General features: G+C 41.0%; 2 protein-coding genes across 2 annotated transcripts in view; one reads left to right on the top strand and one right to left on the bottom strand.

The window, feature by feature from the left end:
• The window catches only part of LOC134677866 (dynein axonemal intermediate chain 7-like), a 61,091-nt gene that overhangs the window by 2,648 nt on the left and 35,995 nt on the right, over nt 1–22,448 (bottom strand). Inside the window, exons 16-21 of the mRNA XM_063536290.1 lie at nt 9,493–9,649; nt 8,775–8,917; nt 6,119–6,194; nt 3,933–4,086; nt 2,632–2,780; nt 1,529–1,598 (exon numbers count right to left, since the gene is read on the bottom strand). Of these exons, the coding sequence (XP_063392360.1) occupies nt 1,529–1,598; nt 2,632–2,780; nt 3,933–4,086; nt 6,119–6,194; nt 8,775–8,917; nt 9,493–9,649 (749 nt within the window). The remainder of the gene's footprint in view (nt 1–1,528; nt 1,599–2,631; nt 2,781–3,932; nt 4,087–6,118; nt 6,195–8,774; nt 8,918–9,492; nt 9,650–22,448) is intronic.
• On the top strand, nt 10,496–21,565 carry LOC134677860 (toll-like receptor 3). The gene is made up of 8 exons (XM_063536280.1): nt 10,496–10,560; nt 13,894–14,141; nt 14,451–14,590; nt 16,596–16,767; nt 17,113–18,471; nt 19,041–19,174; nt 19,983–20,110; nt 21,171–21,565. The coding sequence occupies exons 1-8, from the start codon at nt 10,544–10,546 to the stop codon at nt 21,385–21,387; spliced, it is 2,415 nt and encodes an 804-aa protein (XP_063392350.1). The 5' UTR covers nt 10,496–10,543; the 3' UTR covers nt 21,388–21,565.

Raw genomic sequence — 22,448 nt, 5'->3', positions numbered from 1 at the left:
GGCGAGGAATATAATGTTTGTAAAAGTGTTGTGTACTTTATGATAATAATAAAAAAAAAAAAAAAAAAAAAAAAAAAAAAAAAAAAAAAAAAAAAAAAAAAATATATATATATCGAAGTCACATCTAGTCGATATCTAATGTAAATCTAGTTGATCTCTATATCGTTTCTAGATCTTGTGATTATCTCGTTTCCCGAATACCCGTGTCAGGAGGTGCTAGCCTGGCTAGGCTAGCGCTGGTCTTCCGTCGGGGCCATGGTCTTTTACAGCACTAAGTTATAAAAATAACCGGGCAAGTGCGAGTCGGACTCGCGTACCAAGGGTTCCGTACCATAATGCAAAAAAAAAACGGAAAAAAATGAAAAAAAAAAACGGTCACCCATCCAAGTACTGACCACGCCCGACGTTGCTTAACTTTGGTCAAATCACGTTTGTTGTATGGGAGCCCCATTTAAATCTTTATTTTATTCTGTTTTTAGTATTTGTTGTTATAGCGGCAACAGAAATACATCATCTGTGAAAATTTCAACTGTCTAGCTATCACGGTTCGTGAGATACAGCCTGGTGACAGACAGACGGACGGACGGACGGACGGCCGGACGGACGGACAGCAGAGTCTTAGTAATAGGGTCCCGCTTTACCCTTTGGGTACGGAACCCCAAAAAAGAACACATTATAAAAAAGAAAAATTAAAAGACACACCATAATTATAAAAAACAAAACGTGGGTCGTGGTTAACGACTAACTAAACTACAATTATAGGGTCATTCTCCAGTAACTGGCCACCCCAAACTAAAAATGAATTCTATTCACCTATAAATAAAATTCATTTTAGTATAAGCCGATAAGGTGGCCAGTTATTGAAAGCTGGCCCGTTAGTGTAAGGCCTGAGTGGACGCTCGGAGCGGAGCGTTCGGCGGGGCGTGCAGCGTGGCGTCGGGCTCACAAGTGATTTGTGCAGCGTGCTGCACTAAGGCCGCTCCTATACGTTTGCATTTGTTTAACATGCACGCCGCACGCCCCGCCCCGCTGCACGCTTAACTCGAGCGTCCACTCAGGCCTTAGGCCAAGCGCGCACCAGGATTTTAATTTTTGCGACACGCTTTTAGAATGGCGCTGTAATTTATCGCAGAAAATTCACTGCGCGCACTGCGATGAAAAGTCGACGATTTGTTCATTCTCGACATGGATTTCGTACCAGTCGCTTGTCGTGAAACAATATGCAATCGCTGTATGACTTTAAGTATTTATACCACAAAGGCGATCTCCTTCTATTTCTATAATTTTCAAATGGTCAACATCTAGCGTCTCATCTTGTGACTCCATTGGAGAAGCAGGTTCCGATATGTTGACGCTTGGAGAGCGAAATGCCGACTGAGGTCCGGGGTGCGATTTTATTATCGCAGTGCGCGCGGGGCCATACAACTCCGTATGCTGCAATTCACTTTGCGACAATCGCGTCGCGAGCAGTGACAAATCACAATTTTATTGTAACCGTCTAAAATGAATTCTCCCGTTTTGTGGATACCTCTCGTTTCTTGTCCACTGCCTCTCTGAGCTGCATCACTATATTCCGGCTCCCAGCACCAACGTTCCATCTAAGTAAAGGTAAACAAATAATAAATATTAGGGGACATCCAGTGGCGGATTTGCCCTAAGGCACAGTAGGCCCGGGCCTAGGGCGGCAAGATATTTAGGGGCGGCAAATTGTGACAAAAAATTCTCTGATGGTAACAAGAAATAACTCAAAATGTAGTCAATATTATGGGTGCCTTGAAAGGGGCGGCTACAGGGCCTAGGGACTGCAAATCCGCCACTGGGGACATCTTATGGCTCCTCTACACGATGGGCCAACGCCGGCCACTCCAAGGGACGCATATATGCGTTAGAGGGAGCAAGTGATATTGCTATGTCATTCTACCGCAGGGCTGCGGCCCTTGGAGTGGCCGGCGTTGGCCCATCGCCATGGCCAAAACCAGGCGTGGCTCACTCCGCGATTTCATCGCTTTGCAACAATTGCAACAGGTAGCTACAAGTACATCCGTTCCACACCAATTTTGGTGGCAAGCCATAGGCCACGCGTGGCGCTGTCGCCACCTAGGGGTCATAACTGTCCTAATCGTAACAGACGCGTTTTGTTAGAGAGTGAGTCTTCTGTAGGTACCTAGTACTATTATTTATTCTGTGCAAATACGAAGGTTTCGAGAAGTAGGAATAATAAGTGTGTCAAAAATTATTTTTTCACAGTAACTCGTTTTTAGGGTTCCGTACCCAAAGGGTAAAACGGGACTCTATTACTAAGACTTCACTGTCCGTCCGTCTGTCACCAGGCTGTATCTCACGAACCGTGATAGCTAGACAGTTGAAATTTTCACAGATGATGTATTTCTGTTGCCGCTATAACAACAAATACTAAAAACAGAATAAAATAAAGAATTAAATGGGGCTCCCATACAACAAACGTGATTTTTGACCAAAGTTAAGCAACGTCGGGAGTGGTCAGTACTTGGATGGGTGGCCGTTTTTTTTTTTGCTTTTATTTTTGTTTTTTTTTTTTTGCATTATGGTACGGAACCCTTCGTGCGCGAGTCCGACTCGCACTTACCCGGTTTTTTTTTTAAATTAAGGTACCTGCTCCATTGGAAGTTATACGCCCTGGACAGCATAGCCATCGCGTGGTACGTGTGCCGCTCGATGACCCATTCCTTCGGGCACGTGCCTTCTATGTGGTTGTGTCCGTCAAAGTCGGGAAAGAAGTCGCACGCTGCGTCACGCATGAGCTGAAATTAAATTACCCTCTCATTTAAAAAACTGGGGTTGTGCACAAATCACGCGAGGTGTTTTCGGCTTCTTTTTGACCCCCCGTCCCCCTTGGTGATATTTGGTGAGGTTTATGGCTACCCCCGCTCCCCCACATAACCTCACGTGTAGGCCACGCGCTCTAAAATTTCGTAAAATAGACTGGCTATTTTGAAGTGCTTTATTTTGTTCTTTCTGTGTAAGATTTTGGATTTTTACGAAGAAGAAGAAATATTATTTAATTTACAAAAAACGTTAGAATGTTATAATAAAGTGATATGTTTAAGTGATTGTATGTTCTCGAAAATATTTGTCAAAATGACATTCGATTATTCAGTTCAGTTCAAATATATTTATTTCTCTAAGATTATAAATCACTTATACGAGAAACAAACAATGATTTAGTAATAACATAGGTAATCCATAAACGAGCATAACATTTTCAATAAAAATGGATGTCGGTATTTTTAAATTCACTTATTACCTACCTAATTCTTCGAAATTAAACTTTCGCGAGACATGTTTAGACGGCAAAGGTTTCACTCACTTGAGGTTGAGGCGGGCGACGCGCTCAGCAGTGTTGCCAACTTGTCATAAATGATGCCAGATCTGGCATATTTTCACTCGCTTTGGCACCAAAATTTTCCATTTAGCATTTGGCATATTTTTTAGCATAATTTAGTCTAAGCCGAGTTTGCACCAACTTGGCAGCAACAATATGCGCCATCGCCTTATGTGGTTCATATTTTCATATGAATTTTGACTTTTGTGGACGGAAGGACGTCGACGGAATATATAAAGTTGGTCAAGCACCTTACCAGTAGAATAAAAGCTTGTAAAAAGGCATTAAATTTGAAAAATGTATGTTTAAGTGTCTAATATCAAGTGATATTTTAGATTTTTATTTTAGCATATTTCAAAAATCTTTGGCATAATTTTGGCATAATCTAGACATTAGTCTAGCATTTTTTCAAAATCAGAGTTGGCAACACTGGTGCACGAAGCGCAGCCGCCGCGAGTACTCAAGCCTGAGGAAGGACCCCCGACGGGCCCGAAACATGAAAATAGCGACTAAATATTCAAGTGAGTGAAACTGTTGTCGTCTAAACAGTTTATCTTTATCTTATCTTTACCTGCACCATCTTCTTGACCGAATATTTCTTGTTAATATGCTGCCTGAGCGCGCGAGTGGTTGCATTGGCTAGCCACTTCAGTTTGACCGAGTTGCCGATGCATAGCCACGTGACAGTTATGCACGCGCCCGTCACGGTCAAGAGGACGCCTTTCCTGGATATATATAAATAGGGTTAGTGCTCTAGTTTTTGGCCACTACCTTCTTCCTCGCGTTATCCCGGCATTTTGCCACGGCTCATGGGAGCCTGGGGTCCGCTTGACAACTAACCCCACGTCAAATCAACGTAGGCACTAGTTTTTACGAAAGCGACTGCCATCTGACGTTCCAACCCAGAGGGTAAACTAGGCCTTATTGGGATTAGTAAAATTACGTCATTTCAAATTAGGGGAGGGGGGGTCTGGACATCGTATGATGGTAGCATGACGTAGGAGGATACGGGGTCATTCGAAGCATGATTTTTGGATGATATTAGGGGGGGGGGGGGTCAAAAATCGTCAAAAATCGATGACGTAATTTATGGACAGCCCCTAAGCCACGAAAAGTCTGCAGCGGATTTGATAGCCCTCGCAGTGCCAGTGTTATTTATATATTTTGTCAAAGTTTGACGTTTAAAATAATACTTGCACTGCGTGGGCTATCAAATCCGTTGCAGACTTTTCTTGGTCAGACTCTATTGAGCTACCACTCTTTCCTTTACATATCGTCGGCTTAAGTCGCAAACCTCGCAACTCCTCCGGGGGAGTTACGGGGTTTACGGCTTTATGGGGCTACCCGAGGTTTTCATCGATTTTTGACAAGTTTTGAATCGTATCTCCTTTTTTTGCACTACAGATAGAATTATAAGACAAACGGTTATCGGTTCTTCAATCTTTTATCTCCGGTTTTGTCCACCAGATTTTGAAAAAAATGAATACCTATTTTTTTATGAATTTTTTAAACATTGTCTAAAAAAACACTTTTTTCGTATCTAGTTTGCAGTGAAGGATCTTACATGGACGAAATCTACATATTTGGGTTCGTCTTCGAAGTCTCGAAAGTCGTGTCCAAGGTTTTAATTTTAAACTAATTAACACAAAAGTTATGGCCAGAAAACCAGTTTTTTAGCCTAAAATTGTTCAACTTTGATGCCAAATATCTCGAAAACAACTTTAAAGTAAATATGGGATACTATATTGCTTAAAGCCGTTTCTGTTAATATGATAAGCTACAAAAAACATTAGAAAACTAAGGGATTCAGATCGAAGGTCATTGGCGTGGGGGAGCCCCTTAAGTATTGTTGTCCAAGCTAGCAATTACTAATTTCCTTGAAATGGAGTTACGAGGTTTGCCACTTAAGCCGACGATATATTACTCTATTATTACAACCAATTTTCTTTGGTACGCAGAATATTCTAGTATAGGCAGGCGTGGCTCACTCTGCGATTTCGTCGCTTTGCAACAGGTAGCTACAAGTACATCCGTTCCACATAGGGTTGCCATACGTCCGGATTTGTCCGGACATGTCCGTATTTTTGACCCTTTGTCCGGATTGCGGCCGGACTTGGCATGTGTCCGGATTTTTAGGAATGACCTTATAAAAATAAATTGCGCGCTCGGGGTGGGGGCTACGGGATCGGGCAAAGGGAAAGGGAAAAGTAGATCCGCGATACAGTACACCGCAGAGAGCAGCGCGCCGCCGGGGCGTCGTTCAAGCTACGCCACATCTCTGCTACAAGAAATATCCGGATTTTTAGGGTGATGTCAGGATTTTCATCAGGAAATTTAATTCTTCCATATGGCAACCCTAGTCCCATACCAATTTTGGTGGCTATTAGCCATACCTAAGCCAGCGTGGCGCTGTCGCCATCTAGCGGAAAAAAAAGCGGAAGAAGATAGAACTCAATCATACAAACGCGTCTGTTAAGACGCGTTTTGTTAGAGAGTGTATCTTCTGTACCTAGTACTATTATTTATTCTGTGGTACGTAAGCAACTCTGAAAGTTAAGGCATTGGAAGAATGAGCTGTGTGCGCTTCAGGGTAATCCTATCCTAATGAAAATTTGTACGCGTGGTCAGAAAGAGATAAAGCACGCATTAAAATAAAGAGTAACGTCCTAATTACTTCAGCTTTTTCTATTCTAAACACTTTCAGTTTGCCCCTCGTATAGGTATGAATAATTGTTATTAATTCTTCTTTTTCCTTACCCGTTCGGATTTGGTTTCATATCCCATCCTTGGTAGGGCATGTTATTGTAGCGCAGCGTAGCTATACCGATGGGCCCTGCCAATATAGACTTAAATCAGCTGAAAGTTATTATTATAGATAGATATTAGATACGACTCGATTCGGCAAATGAATAAGAGATGCATGCACTAGATATGAAATAGTAAAGATATGTGACGTTCCACGGCAAAAGGTACCTTATGGCGGCTGGCGATTCGGGATTATTTAGATATTCACTAGATAAAATAAATAAAAATAAAAAAGCCATTTATTCCTTAATATCGCTACAATATAAAAAGAGAATTATCGGATAGGAATGCATGCATTATTTACATTTTGCTATAATTCTTAAATAATTTACATATACATACATTCTAAACATTTGAATTTATTATTTAATTTGATTAAAATATAATTTGATTAACTTAATAAAATTTAATTGTCAATTCGATATATAAATTTAGTCTAAGATATTAAGGACCTCTCTCGAGTATAGGCCTCCTCCAGCAGATTCACTAGATATGAAATAGTAAAGTTATGTGACGACAAAAGGTACCTTATGGCGGCTGGCGCTTACGTCGCATAGCGCCGCAATAATATTGGAGCGACGTTAATAATCGTAAACGCCAACCGCCATAACTGCCATAAGGTACCGTTATCCGTGGGACGTCACATATCTTTACTATATCGTATCTAGTTAATCTCTAATTCACTTTCCGAATCGCGCCGATAATTTCTTTTATAATAAAATTCGGACAAACAATATGTTATGACGGGAATGAAACGGCGATTAGACCGTCTTACTTAGAAGCTTTTAGCTGCTATAGGAGTACAACCCAGTTGCTATGGAAGGAATATTTTAACGAACGCTCTAAAGAAAAAGGGATTTGGTACAAGGCCATAGCAAGTGAACCTCCGCGGATTCCTTGGTGCCTTAATGCTAACATGGGTCGAAAAACTGTTGTCACGGCGCATAGATTACGAATTGGTCACGTGCCCCTCAATAAATTTAGGTTTTTAATGAAGCAGATCGACTCTCCTAACTGCGATATCTGTGGATCAGTAGAAGATGTCTATCACATACTTGTAGAGTGTAGTAGAAATCGCGCCCTTAGGGAGGCGCTTTAAACTTCGGCCAATCTAATGCCATATGACATCGGTGCCTTCATACACATTCTTAGTAACCCAATATCGGACACGGCACAATTGGTATATAGATTGGCTGAAGCTATGCTTAACAAATAAATTATAATTATTTTTATTTTAAATGTCCACTTATGTACACTTATTTCTGAAGATATAAGAAGCGGCTTTATAGAGCCGATATGTACAAATGTATAAAGGTCCTATTAAATAAAAATTTAAAATAAAAATTTAAGTTTTCTAAATTGTAAATGCCATATTGGGCTACGCATGCGGTAAAGGGTTAAGTAGATAAGTTTAAGTTACTTATAAATAAACTACCTAGTACTTGCATATTAAGCTAATTATAATAGGAGCCTCGTCTGCCAACAAACCGCTATGTGGTTTGGCAGAAGAATGTATTGTATCTAAATGTAAGTAAGCTTGTGAATAAACGCTTTATTTTTTTTTTTTTTTTTATTTTAATAAATTAAAAAAAAAATATGTTAAGACTTAAAACTATTTGGGAAACAATAGATACCCACGCCGCCCGGTCCGTCGACCTGGGTATCGATGGGTGGATGTGGTGGACGCTGACGCTAGGTACGCGAGCTCCGGGTTGAAAACTAGCGAGAAACGGCACAGGGCTATAACCGCGAACATCGAAGTTCGCAAATTGCGGGCATTTTTCTTTGTCACTCCAATTATGCCTTCATTGGAGTAAAAGAGAAAGATCCCCGCAATTTGCGAATTTAGGTTTTCGCGGTAGCCCCTCAGATCCCGTAGACAACATGCCAATCGCTAGCGCTCCGTAGGCTCCGTAGCGATCGAAACGCAACCGTCACTGTCGCACTAATATGAAAGTCACAAAGCGTTTCGTTGTCAAAGCGACAGCGACTGCCACCTTGGCTAGGCCGGCAGGACCGGGATCAGTGGCGAGCAGTGTTGGGAGCCAAGACACACTTTGGGTCGCTGCTCCAAAGGATGGCGCAGCGACCCAAAATGAGTCTTGGCCTCCGACATGACTAAACGCCAGTTTTCTCGATCCAGCGCAATCTCCCGCCAGTTATCGGCGTGAAGATCGAGCAAATCCGCTTCAACCTCATCGCCCCAGCGATACCTGGGACGCCCGATCGGTCTTCGCCCTACCGAGCGTCCCAGTTATACCTAAACGTTCAGAGGTAAGTATCTGACAATTATCTATGATAACTTACAAAGCGGTGGTGGCCGAGTGGATATGACGCCAGACTTTCAATCCGGAGGTCGCGGGTTCAAATCCTGGCTCGTACCAATGAGTTTTTCGGAACTTATGTACGAAATATCATTTAATATTTACCACTAGCTTTTCGGTGAAGGAAAACATTGTGAGGAAACCTGCATACATCTGCGAAGAAATTCAAAGGTGTATGTGAAGTCCCCAATCCGCATTGGGCTAGCGTGGGGACTATAGCCGAAACTCTCAGGCCTGTGCCCAGCAGTGGGACGTATATAGGCTGAATTATTATTATAACTTACATAGCACCCCAGTCCTGAACTGAACCGTCAGTTTATCCTCGTTAAACTTGTAGTCGTTGATGTAGTTGGTAGTCCAGAGTTTCCTGGCCTCTTGCCATTGACAGATGACAGGCGGCTCTGTCCACATGATGTCCTGAGGCAATCTGAGCACAACCATACAATGAGATTGGGGAGAAAAGTAGCAGTAAACTGAAATAAATGTCATATACTAAGAAAAAGTGACCAAGGCCTCCAGTGCCCCAGGCTGGAATCGAACCAGCGTCCTCTGCTATCGCGGCAGGTGCCTGTGCCATTCGGCAACCGGGCCACAGCGGCGTAGGTCGAATTTTTTCAAGTACAGTAAGTAAGTAGTGTGCCTGAAATTGGACCAGGACCTAGACCTGGACCTCTACCTGGACCTGGTCCTGGACCTGCTTCTGGACCCGTCCCGGACTCGGACCCAGACCCGGACCTTGATCCGGTTCGGTTGAGAAGTCGGTTTTTTCTATTCAAGCTTATTATACTAAAATTATGCTGCTATGATAGCGTGTGGCCATATGCGGTGGGGCCCCGGAGCCCTAACAATAACTTTTGACCATACTCATTGTATGAAAACAAGGGCCAATTTCTCATATTCCGCTTCCACTTTCTTCATCTCCGCTTCGATCTCCTCAGGGGTCCGAGTGACCCTCAGCGGCGGGGCCCTGGAGCCCTAACAATAACTTTTGACCATACTCACTGTATGAACACAAGGGCCAATTTCTCATATTCCGCTTCCACTTTCTTCATCTCCGCTTCGATCTCCTCAGGGGTCCGAGTGACCCCTGGCGGCGGGGGCCCTGGGGCCCTGAACTGCACTTGGTACGGCGTGGCTTGGAGCCGTTTTGGTAGAAGCACTGATATTTGAAAGAAAGAAAATACATTTATTAACGTTACAATATTTACACATACACAAAATATGGTTTTAAGAGAAATTGCTGATGGAGAGCACATAACGTCATACTTTTTGTGTGACGTCAGTTCTTATCATCTTTATTTAATATTAACCTAATACCTATTAACCTAATGCATCACATTGTATTAAGTTATGTTCCTAGGGTTAGCGCCGTCATGTACATTTTATCTTAGTTTGACTACCATTTCATATGTATCTCTCAGTTACCTAAAGGTTAGCTGGAAGAGATCCCTTAACGGGATAAGTTCGCCTTTGTACACATTTATTGTATTCTCTCTGTGTTATGTACTTGTTTTGTGCAATAAAGTGTTTACTACTACTACTAATATTCAATTACAGAAGTTGTATATAAAATTACTTCATAACAAAATTAAAAACTAAAATTCAAAACTAAACTAATCTAAATTAAAATACATCTAAATAAGGCCCCCGCGGCATTGTGCCAATGAAGCTGGCAGCATTCCCTCACTTAATGGCAATACTAATGTTCTGCTATATAGAGAAAGCTGCCAGCTCTCTGGTCACCGGTAGTATTAACCAACTTTTTGCACAGTTCTTTAAAAAGAACAAAGGCTGTTTCCCTTGACACTTGCGTCTCAAAAGTGACGTGATGGTTTTAAGATAATTAATATCGATACGATTAAAACAAACAAGCAATTCCTATTGATAAACACTATCTATACATATCTCATGCATCCCACTCACTGCCTTGTCTTTGACATTGATAAGATAACGATAATGTTTCGATAAAGGTTAACCAATCACTATCGCCAAAATCGTAGTTTCAATAGTGTTGTGATGTGGAGTGAACGCTGTGAAAATGCCATGACGAAACATGTACATATATGCCCTGTAAGTTTTTCACAAATCGCTCCTTGAGAAAAATAGTGTCACTATACAAAACCGATTCGGGGCTGATGACACGCCTGCCGTGTCATCAATGTTTTTTACGTGTGACGTATGACACGGGAGGAGCGTCATCATATTCTATGGCTGCCGTGTCATGAAATGATTGTTCCGCGCCACAGCCAAAAGTTTTCGAAAATGGAACACGCAACGAATCGGTTAAAAACCATTCTAATAGTGACGTTGTTCCATTTTTGAAAAGTTGAAATTTCAGGCACAAATTATTTTGTAAAGTGACATTATGTTTCTCACGGAGCGAAATACTCAAAACTGTGTTTAATTGGCGAAACGTATAGGTACAGCTTTCTTTAAACGGTTAGAAAGAGAGCGTTTTAGGTGTGAAGTTAGGAATGTATGGAAAACTCACGTAAATACGTTTATAACAACTCATGGTACATGAAATTTTTAGTTCTTTAGGTGACCGGTAGAGGCACTGTGTAATTAGTCCGTACATTTTCCTTAACTTTCTCATTATCAACTGTCATTTACCGAACTCATGGTAGAGTTACAGAGGTAGAGCGAAGTTGTTTTCCATCGTATTTTCTCGGAAACGTTCGCTTTGTTATTCTTCTTCAGTCAACGTCAGTACTTTTTGTACCGAGACTGACTGAAATAGCAAGACACGTTCGTACGTTTCCGTGAAAATACGATGGGGAATAATTACACGCTGACATAATGTCAGCATCAAAACTTATGGGTCAACCACGCGTCTAAAGTATGTAACATTATCTAAAGCAGGCCACTGAGGAGCCTTCCAAATGGATGCCGGTACAATGGATTCATCCAAATGGACGGCATCCCAATATTAAACATTGTACGTTTTTGACATTTACGGACCGATTTTGGATTGCAGCCACGCTATTTGGACTGTTGGAAGGCTCGTCAGTGGCCACCTTAATACTTCATAAAAAGATTAACTTCTTGTATTTAGAACAATTGTATTTAGAATAATATATGTGCGGAAAGAGAAGAGTCTGATATTTCACGACTCTTCTCTTTCCACACAGGAGACACGGGAGGAGTGTCATCATATTCTATGGCGCATGGCATGGCTGCCGTGTCATGAAATGATTGTTCCGCGCCACAGCCAAAAGTTTTCGAAAATGGAACACGCAACGCATCGGTAAAGCAAAGCAAATTACCGCCTTTTGCATCTGACCCTTGATCCAAACACCCAGCGAGAGTCTCTCTAGGTGTTTTACCGTATTTTTATTCGTCTGTCTGTTGGGAGTGTTTATTCGCGATAATCTCAAAAACTACTGAATGGATTTTCATGCGGTTTTCACCTATCAATAGAGTGATTCTTGAGGAAGATTTAGGTGTATAATTTGTTAACCCGTGCGAAGCCGGGGCGGGTAGCTAGTTTAAGTATATAAAAAGTCTAGAAACATTTGACATTTACAATTACTTACTACAAGGCGTCAAGTATAATCAACGTATTAGATTTGATATACGAAAACCGGCCAAGTGGGAGTCGGACTAGCGCACGAAGGGTTCCGTACCATTACGCAAAAAACGGCAAAAAAATCACGTTTGTTGTATGGGAGCCCCACTTAAACATTTCATTCTGTTTTTAGTATTTGTTGTTATAGCGGCAACAGAAATACATCATCTGTGAAAATTTCAACTGTCTAACTATCACGGTTCATAAGATACAGCCTGGTGACAGACAGACGGACAGTGATGGGATCTTAGTAATAGGGTCCCGTTTTTACCCTTTGGGTACGGAACCTTAAAAATACTAAGAGTTATAAATAATCTACAAACACGTACATACAATAGATAGTTTTTGAAGAAGATATATTATGTCTGCATATCTCCTCGTGTCTTAGAAATAAACGATAACAGATCTCATACCAGCACTGATAAAAGGATATTATAAATACGCCCTTTTTATTTTTTAGGTCAATAGGTATATTATTTATATATTAACTCTCGATTTTTTAAATTAAAACATAATAAACATATCATTCGGTAGGGGGATCACCTGCCTCGTATTACTAAACGACCTCGCTTCTTAAGGAGTAAACTAAAAAAAAATCTGCGTTTCGGACGTTCATTACAGTCCTAGGTCTAAATTTAGGATTAAGGGACTGAATCGCCTTTTACCTTAGAGGATATAACCAAACGGAGACGCCTTGTCTGTAATTTTCCGTACAAAATAGATTTTTGCGGGGAGGGGCACGTCAAATGCATACGTAAAGTGAAAATAGCCATGTCAGATAAACGTCAGTCTATTTTCGACAGAGGGCCTGATAATAGCTACTCCGTTCGGTTATCCTCTAAACCTTTTACGAGCAAGTGTGATATAGTATTTTATGCAACCGTTGTTTAAGTGAGGTCAAAAAAGGCGAGTGGCGTGAGTAACAATTTGACGCGAAGCCGAAAATTGTTAATAAAGACGCCACGAGTATTTTTTGACTCAGTTAAACAACGTTGCATACAATACTTTTTCTACGACCAAGCACTTACTTTGAAATAAAATTGTAAATTTAACAAATATTTTTAAATCAAGAAGTAGCAAAAATGGAGTGTACGGGCGGGAAAATAATGAATGAATGAATAAAAAAAAATGTCTATGGTTCACTTATTTGTCAGAGATGACATTTAAAATAAGACATAAACTCTCGCGTTTTGTACACATATTTAATTACACAAACGGGTCTACCGCGATATAATTTCATTGTTTTTAGGAGCATTCCATGAAATTGTCTACCGTTGTCCCGTACAAACGCGAAGTTTCTGAAGATTTAAAGGTATAAGAGATTCCTTTTCTATAGCCCCCTCCAGACCTCCAATTTCGCTGTCTGCGAAAATCGACTCCACACTCGCGTTCGCGGCTTCGCCCGCGATTCACGCGCATAGTCTAGAGGGGGCTTATGACAAATGGTCAAAAATATGCACAGAAAAATAATCGCCCGCTTTAAATGCCGAGAAAAAAGGCGCAACACAGGAAATACAATGCGTTTGTACGGGACAGCCCGTGGAATGCTCCTTTAATTATATCGCGGTAGACCTGTTTGTGTAATTAAATATATTTAAAATAAGGTTGGCAACATTGTATTCCATTCAATATTTTTTAAGTGGTCATTACACGAAGTATCGTAAAATCGTCAAAAAGATACTGCGTGTATGCACAAATTCTTTTTTGGGGAATAGACTAAAGACTTGTCTTGAAAACTATAAGGTAGGGTTTTAAAGGTGTGTGCACGACCCTTTAAATGACAAATAAAAGTACGGGAGTAGAAAAAAAATACAATGTTTTTCTGTATCTTTCAGTGTCATATGCAACTGTTTGGTGATGGTATGGGGCCAACAACAGCAATGTCTGACGGGCACCATGGACGAGCTGCAATCCTGGGTCGACCACAATGGCCGGCTCAAGCCAGAAGGTAACCAATCTTCTGTATCTTGCAGTGTATCGGGGCTGTTTGGTGATGGTATGGGGCAACAACAGCAATGTCTGACGGGCACCATGGACGAGCTGCAATCCTGGGTCGACCACAATGGCCGGCTGAAGCCAGAAGGTAACGAATCTTCTGTGCCTTGCAGTGTAATGGAATTTTAGGTTCTTTATACTTAAAGATTATAATTTTTAGGAACACTTCTTTTTTTAAGAAAAGAAAAACCATAAAAAAAAATGCTGGTTTAGGGTCAAGTCAAGAGCACCCTAAACCGGCGAGTGTGTATGAGGAATGTTATGAAAGTGAAGGAAGCGAAAGAGGTATGTCAGGATCGTAGCAAGTGAAAATCAGTGGTCCCTGCCTACCCCTCCGGGAAATAGGCGTGATTATATGTATGTATGTATGTGTATTTATTTTATCTGTCTATTCCAGCTCAAACCTCATCTGTCGACGTCTCCGAGTCATCACATCCTGTCGCGACGCTACGCTTAGAGCTCGGGCAGAACGCAAGGGCGCCTAGAGATATCAAGGTCCTCAGTATGGCGCGCTGTGGGCTCACGGAGGTGCCGGAGGTAAGGCATAAAAAGTATAGTGGTGTAACTGAAGGGCGGGGTTGATTGAAATAAACTAAAAAACTATTGTCTAGAACTACTTTATGTATAATGTCACAAAATAGGAAACACAAAAAAAAACTAGCGGAAAGAAACAAATTACAACGGGATTTTGGCGCGCAAATGTTGCCTCCAGAAACTCGCGAACTAAATTGACACGAGTTTGACAAATAAAATGATACCAGGAATAGCAAAGAAAAAATAGTCAGGGGTATATGTCGATAAAATTATATCGATAAGTAAGATATTGCACTTACTACCCATGTCATAATTATAAAGGGGTCACAACCGATTTTGATTTGTATGAATGTGACGAGAAAAGTGGTTGATTCGAGAGTGTAAGATTGTGACGTTACCGATCAAATCAGGAGGACGGATACGAAACTGACAAATTCCAATGTTATTATGCAGGTTTGGAGGCAATAGCTCGCGGTTGTCGCCATAAATCTGATATTGGTGATTTAATTTTATACAATGTGGCCGGTAGATGAGATTGATCGATAATTAAAGTTAGACCAAGAAAAGTCTGCAGCGATTTTGATAGTCCACGCAGTGCAACTGTTATTTAACACGTCATACTCATAGAAGTTTGACGTTTAAAATAATACTTGGTTACTTTGGTCTAACTGTACGATTATTTAAATTTTGACCTAATTGTCAACTTGAATGTCCAGTTTAGGGACTGGTCTTCTTTACAATCGAAGCAATAGGGATCACCGAGACGATTTCATTTTTACGTCCACACCATACAAATTAAATGAGAAATCTTATCTTATCTTACTTCCCCGTCTGGGTCGGCCTTTTTTGTATTATGAGCCAAAATCACTGTTTCTATGTTGTGACCTAGCTGTAAGTTTTTCTAACAAATAAAATAAAATAAATGTAATAAAATATTTATTTAATTACCTACAATATGTTTATCCAATATCCTTGTATCTATTACTATAAAATTGCCAAATTTTCGAAACACCAAGTAACATTTGTAAAATAAATTACTTAAAGATACATTTTAACTGACCGCGCAACAGTAGCGCCGCTAGCGGTGAATTTTCGCGATATTCTCTAATTCAAACTTTTTTGAAAATATCGATATGAACAGCACTGGCCAAACTGTAGTATCATTTGTGCACATTGACCTGTCAATTTAGTTCGCGAGATTCTGGAGGGAACCTTAGGTACGTGTTATCTCTCGCTATGCGCCGCGAAGACTGCCTTGTGCCGCGCCCGTGCGCCGGCCGGTGCCGACCAACCTTGAGCTAAGGTGCGGGGGGCCTCTCGCTTCCCCTCGGCTCGTCTTATTGTTACTGTTACTTATTTAATACAATAAATTTCGGACAGTCGTGCTACTTAACAAGTGGATTTATATCAACGCCCATACCTATACCCTACAGGACGCCCTGTAGGTGAATGGGACATGAACGGGAAGCCAGTGGCGTTGCTAGGCCTCACGCCCCAAGGGGGGCCTCGCGCAAGGCCCTTTCGGGCACAGTGAAAGAAAATGGCATCGCAGATGTAATTTTGCCCACGGCTAGATTAGTCCGATTCGTTGCGTGTTCCATTTTCGAAAACTTTTGGCTGTGGCGCGGAACAATCATTTCATGACACGGCAGCCATGCCATGCGCCATAGAATATGATGACAGTCCTCCCGTGTCATAGGCCACATGTAAAAAACATTGATGCCGCGGCAGGCGTGTCATCAGCCCCGAATCGGTTACGGTACGCCACTGGGGGAAGCAGTGCGGTGTGGCGGAAGAAATAAACCATTGATACCTCTATAAGTGCCCTACGTGGGCGATCGGCGGTTGGACCTTTTTCATTTCATAATTTGTTATTTGATACAACGAAAATAGATCTTGAAACAAGACATTTTATTTTAATGGACGAAGATATGTTCATTTCCTTATATCGACGGTCTTGAAGCAAACAATATTCCCTGGTTCATTATTCTTGGTTGTATCGTTTCAGGTGTTTTCGTTGGAAGATGCCAACCACAACCGTCTAGCCGACACGATAGAGTACCTGACGCTGTACGGGAATAAGTTCGATGACCTCCAATCCACGAGCGACAAGTATGACAGTTTCATCAACGCCTCTGACGCCAGGGTTCTTGTGCAAGGGATGGGGTACGACATTAGAGGTAAGCCCAGTGTCAAGCCCAGCTCAGTTCTTCAACTGGGATGTTCCTGACTAGGCGTGGGCGAAGTGGGCCGTCGCCCACGGCCTCGTGCCCCAAAGGGGGCCTCGCGCGAGGCCCCTTCGGGCACAGGGAAAGAAAAGGGCCTCGCAGATGAGACTTCGCCCACGCTACGACACTGCCTGATTTAAGTCAGGTGGTACTTAAAATGGATGAACACTCTTTAAATTATTTTTCTTTTGTAGTGATATGACTTCAATTATATTTCGCCTTAAACTCATCCACTCATTCCAATTCAAAATCTCCAAATTCATGGAATCCTTGACAAAAACGTCTATATCTTTTCAGCAGCACTGTGGCCCGGTGGTCTCATTGGCACCCGCTTCAAAAACCTCCGTGAATTGGACTTAAGAGCTTGCGCCATCACCACCATAAGCACAGGCACTTTCGAGGGCATGGAGAATTTGGAAGCCCTGTATCTATCAGAAAACAGTATACTCAACGTCAACGCCAAAGCGTTCTCGGGCCTTGACAATTTAATCCACTTAGATATGAGCAGAAACTACTATTACGATGAATACGGAAACCATAAGGGCTTGATGCTTGAATCTTTGGATGTCATGGACGATTTTCAAAATCTGGTTTCATTGGATCTTTCTTTCACACGTCTCTCGCAAAGTAATTTGATGATGTTCAATAGTTTTGGAAAGTCTTTCCAAAGGCTCTCTCTCTGTGAGACGGGGTTGACGAGGTTACGCAATGGTATCTTTAAAAATACAACGCTTAGATTCTTAGATGTTTCTGGAAATAACGGGATTTTGAGCGAATACGGTGTTTTAAGTGGCCTAGAAAACACCCTGGAAGTCTTATATGCCGTTAAAATTGGTTTAGTCCACCTGAACATGTTTGAAAAATTTAAACGCTTGGAGATTCTAAATGTACAGAATAATGAGATTAGTGTTTTCACACCCGAAGTAGCTAAAACATTGGAGAATGTACAGATATTGGACTTGAATAATAATAGATTAACTACATTTATAGATCTTAAGTTCAGTTACATGCCACGCTTGAAGTATCTATCATTGCGAAAAAACAACATAAACATGATAAACGAAAACATGACTAAAGATTTCAAGAATTTAAGATATCTCGGATTCGCCGAGAACTTTGTCATTTGCAATTGCCAAACAAGAGAATTGTTTGAAATCGGTTTAAATGCTGAACGAAAAGCAACAAAGCAAAGTAGGATCAATACACAATATAAAGAAAGAGGTAATATGACAAAGTTTAGCAGTTATCACACAGGGTTCACATCTTACAACGATATTATTAATAAAAGAACTAACGTGAGTAAATCTTGCGAAGTAGATAATGATTGTGATGGTAAGATATACCGTGATAATATCACCGCAAGGTATCTGCTAGTCGATTACAATCCTTCACTCTATCAATGCATGCAGCTGGTTGGAGGGGCGTACATGTCATTTTCTTACCCGATGGGCTGCGATGTGTCGCCAAGGGAAGTGGACTTTGACGTGACCATTGAGAAAAGTTGGAATAAACTCCTGGCTCTGATCATTATTCCGGCCATCTTGTTCCCTGTGTTGATCTTCGTGTATATGTTCAGGAAGAATTTTAGGTATTTCTGCATCACGGTCAGGAATTCTGCACTCCTGAGTATGATTAATCAGGATTCGGTTATAGATGGTGAGTTTCATTTTATTATTCCTCAATTTTTTAAGACCTGTGTGTCCTCGCAATACCCAAACTGGCGCTCTTTTGTGTCAAAAGCCACGATCCTTTTTGGGTCACTGAGCCAGTGAAGTATTATTATTCATTTCATCTTTGACGTCTATGTAAATTTCTCTTTTCCTTAGCTTTTTTAGTTATTAATTATATTATTAAATCTTACCGTGAAATACTTGTACAGTTGTACATAGTGCATAATTATTTTCCTTCGTATTTTCATGGAAACGTACGAACGTGTCTTGCTATTTCCGTCAGTCTCGGTACAAAAAGTACTGAGGTTGACTGAAGCAGCATGACAATACGAACGTTTTCGAGAAAATATAAAGGAAAATAATTATGCACTACATCTGTACCTGACCTGTGGACCTTTTTTTTTTCTTTTATCACCTTTATTTCTTTTTTTTGTAGTGAGCGAGCTATGCTTCCACACAACCATAATAATATAAATAATACTGGACCAAGTTCTTTCACCACCACTTTGCAAACGCTTCATAATGCGGTTTCTGTATACTCTCATGTAATTCCAGACTCCCGTATCTTCAACTACGACGTATTCGTGTCATATTGCAACAACGATCGCGGATGGATCCTAGACCATCTGCTTCCACACTTGGAGACCAACTGCGGAGTCAGTGTGTGTCTGCATGAGAGAGATTTCCAGGTAACTTCAGATCTTTTGTGTTCTATTGCAGCTAAGCCTGCTGGATCCTGTAGCACAATCGGATTAGGTCTAACCTCGAAATCTTTAGAACAGTTCTGAAATTTGGTATGTAGTTATGTTAATCAAAGGTCTCTTTTTCATGTCCACACTATTTGACATTTGGGAACCTCGAGGAACCGCCGCCATCTTGGAAAATGTGTAGCATCTTGGAGAAAATTTGCATTTTACTGGGAATCTAAGTTCTCTATGACAATATGATGCAAGGCAACATTAAAGCCGATTAAATTCTACACAAAAAACTCTTTGACACCGGTGTGAAATACAAAAGTTCTTGCCCTATTATTACGGTCTTTCCAACCAAAAATGTTATACCTTAAATGATAAAATCTTTCTAGTTTCTCGTTATCACTTTGTATATTATAATGAGTATGAGTGACGACTGGTCTGGCTCAGTGGGTAGTGAGCCTGCCTGTGAAGCCGTTGGTCCTGGGCTCGAATCCCGGTAAGGGCATTTATTTGTGTGATGAGCACAGATATTTGTCCCTGAGTCTTGGATGTTTTCTATGTACATACATTAGTACAAGCTTTGCTTAGTTTGGGGCAAGGTTGATCGGTGTAAGATGTCCCCCTAATATTTATTTATATCTAAATTTCGGGGATCTCCGAAACGGCTCTAACGATTTCGATGAATTTTTCTATATGGGGGTTTTCGGGGGTGAAAAATCGATCTATATGCATATTTTTGAGTTTTTATATGTTTTCCGAGCAAAGCTATAGCCCAGATATTAATAACTAGGTATTCTTGCAGGTGGGCCTCTCAATCCTGGAGAACATAGTCTCCTGTATGGATCGTTCGCGGAGCATCATGCTCATCATCTCCAAGGAGTTCCTTCTCAGCCAGTGGTGTCAGTTTGAGATGCATCTGGCACAGCACAGGTAAGCAGTGCTGCTAACTTGCATATTCCAAGTCTAAGACTTAGTAATTTTTAGGGTTCCGTACCCAAAGGGTAAAACGGGACCCTATTACTAAGACTCTGCTGTCCGTCCGTCCGTCCGTCTGTCCCCAGGCTGTATTTCACGAACCGTGATAGCTAGACAGTTGAAATTTTCACAGATGATGTATTTCTGTTGCCGCTATAACAACAAATACTAAAAACAGAATAAAATAAAGATTTAAAAGTGGGGCTCCCATACAACAAACGTGATTTTTGACCGAAGTTAAGCAACGTCGGGCGGGGTCAGTACTTGGATGGGTGACCGTTTTTTGTTTTTGTTTTTTTTTGCATTATGGTACGGAACCCTTCGTGCGCGAGTCCGACTCGCACTTGCCCGGTTTTTATTTGAACTTTATTATTTGCCAAATAGTTGCCAAGCTGACCCTAGGCTTAGACACCTAAGTCTTATATACCAATTTCTGTCAGCTCATCTGATGATCACACGACCTGGAGACACGAGGTGGGCATAGGAACTCTGTGATTAAAACAAAGCGAGCAAATTGTGTTTGGAGTTTTCAGAATTGTCTCGATGACTATTAGAAGAAAAGTACAGCCACAGTGATAAAAGCTTGTAGGTACCAAAAAGAAATTATTGCCAAAAACTTATTCATAATCCAGTATATTACATCATCATCAAACATCATCAAACATCATCAAACATCATCAAACATCAAACATCAACATTTATTCAGCAACTAGGCCACAAGGGCACTTTTACACGTCAACATTGAATTTACATAAAAGCAAAAATAATAACATCAACAATTTTATAAAATAAAACTAACAATTCAATCTAACGTATTACAATTACTAAGAGATGTATATGGTCTCTTAATGTCGAATTACATACAAAATACAGATAAAAAAAACACACAAAAAAATCTATAATATTTAGAGGTGTAAATGTCTCTAGGTGTCAGAACTATAAGATTACATAGTTTATCAAGTTATCCTTAGAGATGTATAGGGTCTCCAAGAGTCAATATCCTATTCTTTCGCAGGTTATTAGAAACCCGTCGAGAAGACCTAATCCTAGTCCTTCTAGAAGAGATCCCACGCCGCTTGCGGCCCACTACCTTACACTACCTGATGCTGACCAAGACCTACATAGTCTACCCGGGTGAGGCCGGCGATGGGGCCAAGAAGGACTTTTGGCGGAGACTAGGGAGGAGCGTCACTGCCAGGAGGCCGGATCATGAGAACGACTCGCTTGCGTAATTTTACTAACTTTCCACGCGCATAACGCATATACTGGCCGCGTAGCCAAGATGCCAATCGCTTACGCTCCGTAGCGATCAAAACGCAACTGTCACTGTCGCACTAATATGGAAGAGTGATAGAGAGACATAATGCTTTTCGTTGTCGAAGCGATAGCGATTGTAACCTTGGCTAGGCCGGCAGGGCGTCCCACTGCTATGCCACATGGAGGGAAAGTACCCTGAATATTGTAGATGGAACATTTTACTGAAAGAAGGCATTATTTTAATTTAAAAAATAATTTAAACTGCATTCGTAGATTTTTAAATAATTACTTGGTTGAACCGGGAATCGAACCCGCTACACGAGAAATAAATTATCCTGTAGCTTTATCATACCGATCGAGAGGCTTCATCATAAGTATTATTTTTGCTAAATAATATAGTATCAGAAATAAAAGGAAGACCATTAATAAGGGCTTACAGAAAAACACGAAAATCGAAATTTGCCTCTTTATCGCTCGAATACCAATGCAAGAGGGATAGAGAGGTTAGATATCGAAATTTCGATTTTCTTGTTTCGCGGTAGACCCCCAGATTGTGATGGATTGTGGTAGGAGCGCCCCCTACGCAGAGTTTCACGTAAAATTCCCTATTCACAAAAAATCTTAAACTAGTCACTCGTGGCAGTCGTGACGATAACACTTTTAATACTTATACTAGATATTGAATAGTTATTAATAATTTATGTAAGTACTGTTTTATTTTTATTTAATAATTAAATAAGTAAGTAAATAGGTACGTTTTCAAGATTGTTTTATTACATATTAGCGACCTGCCCTGACTTCGCACTACGACGACGAATACGAAAATAATAGGCGTTTTGGTAACAGAACCGATGTACATGCACTCTAAGATTATTTCTTCTTTCTTTCTTTCTTATCTCTCTAAACTAATTAGGGTTCCGTACCTAAAGGGTAAAACGGGACCCTATTACTAAGACTTCGCTGTCCGTCCGTCGTCCGTCCGTCCGTCTGTCACCAGGCTGTATCTCACGAACCGTGATAGCTAGACAGCTGAAAT

Source organism: Cydia fagiglandana, chromosome 27 (assembly GCF_963556715.1).
Source record: "Cydia fagiglandana chromosome 27, ilCydFagi1.1, whole genome shotgun sequence".
NCBI lineage: Eukaryota > Metazoa > Arthropoda > Insecta > Lepidoptera > Tortricidae > Cydia > Cydia fagiglandana.
Note: the sequence above shows the minus strand (reverse complement) of the source record. Positions and strands in the feature narration are given on the sequence as shown.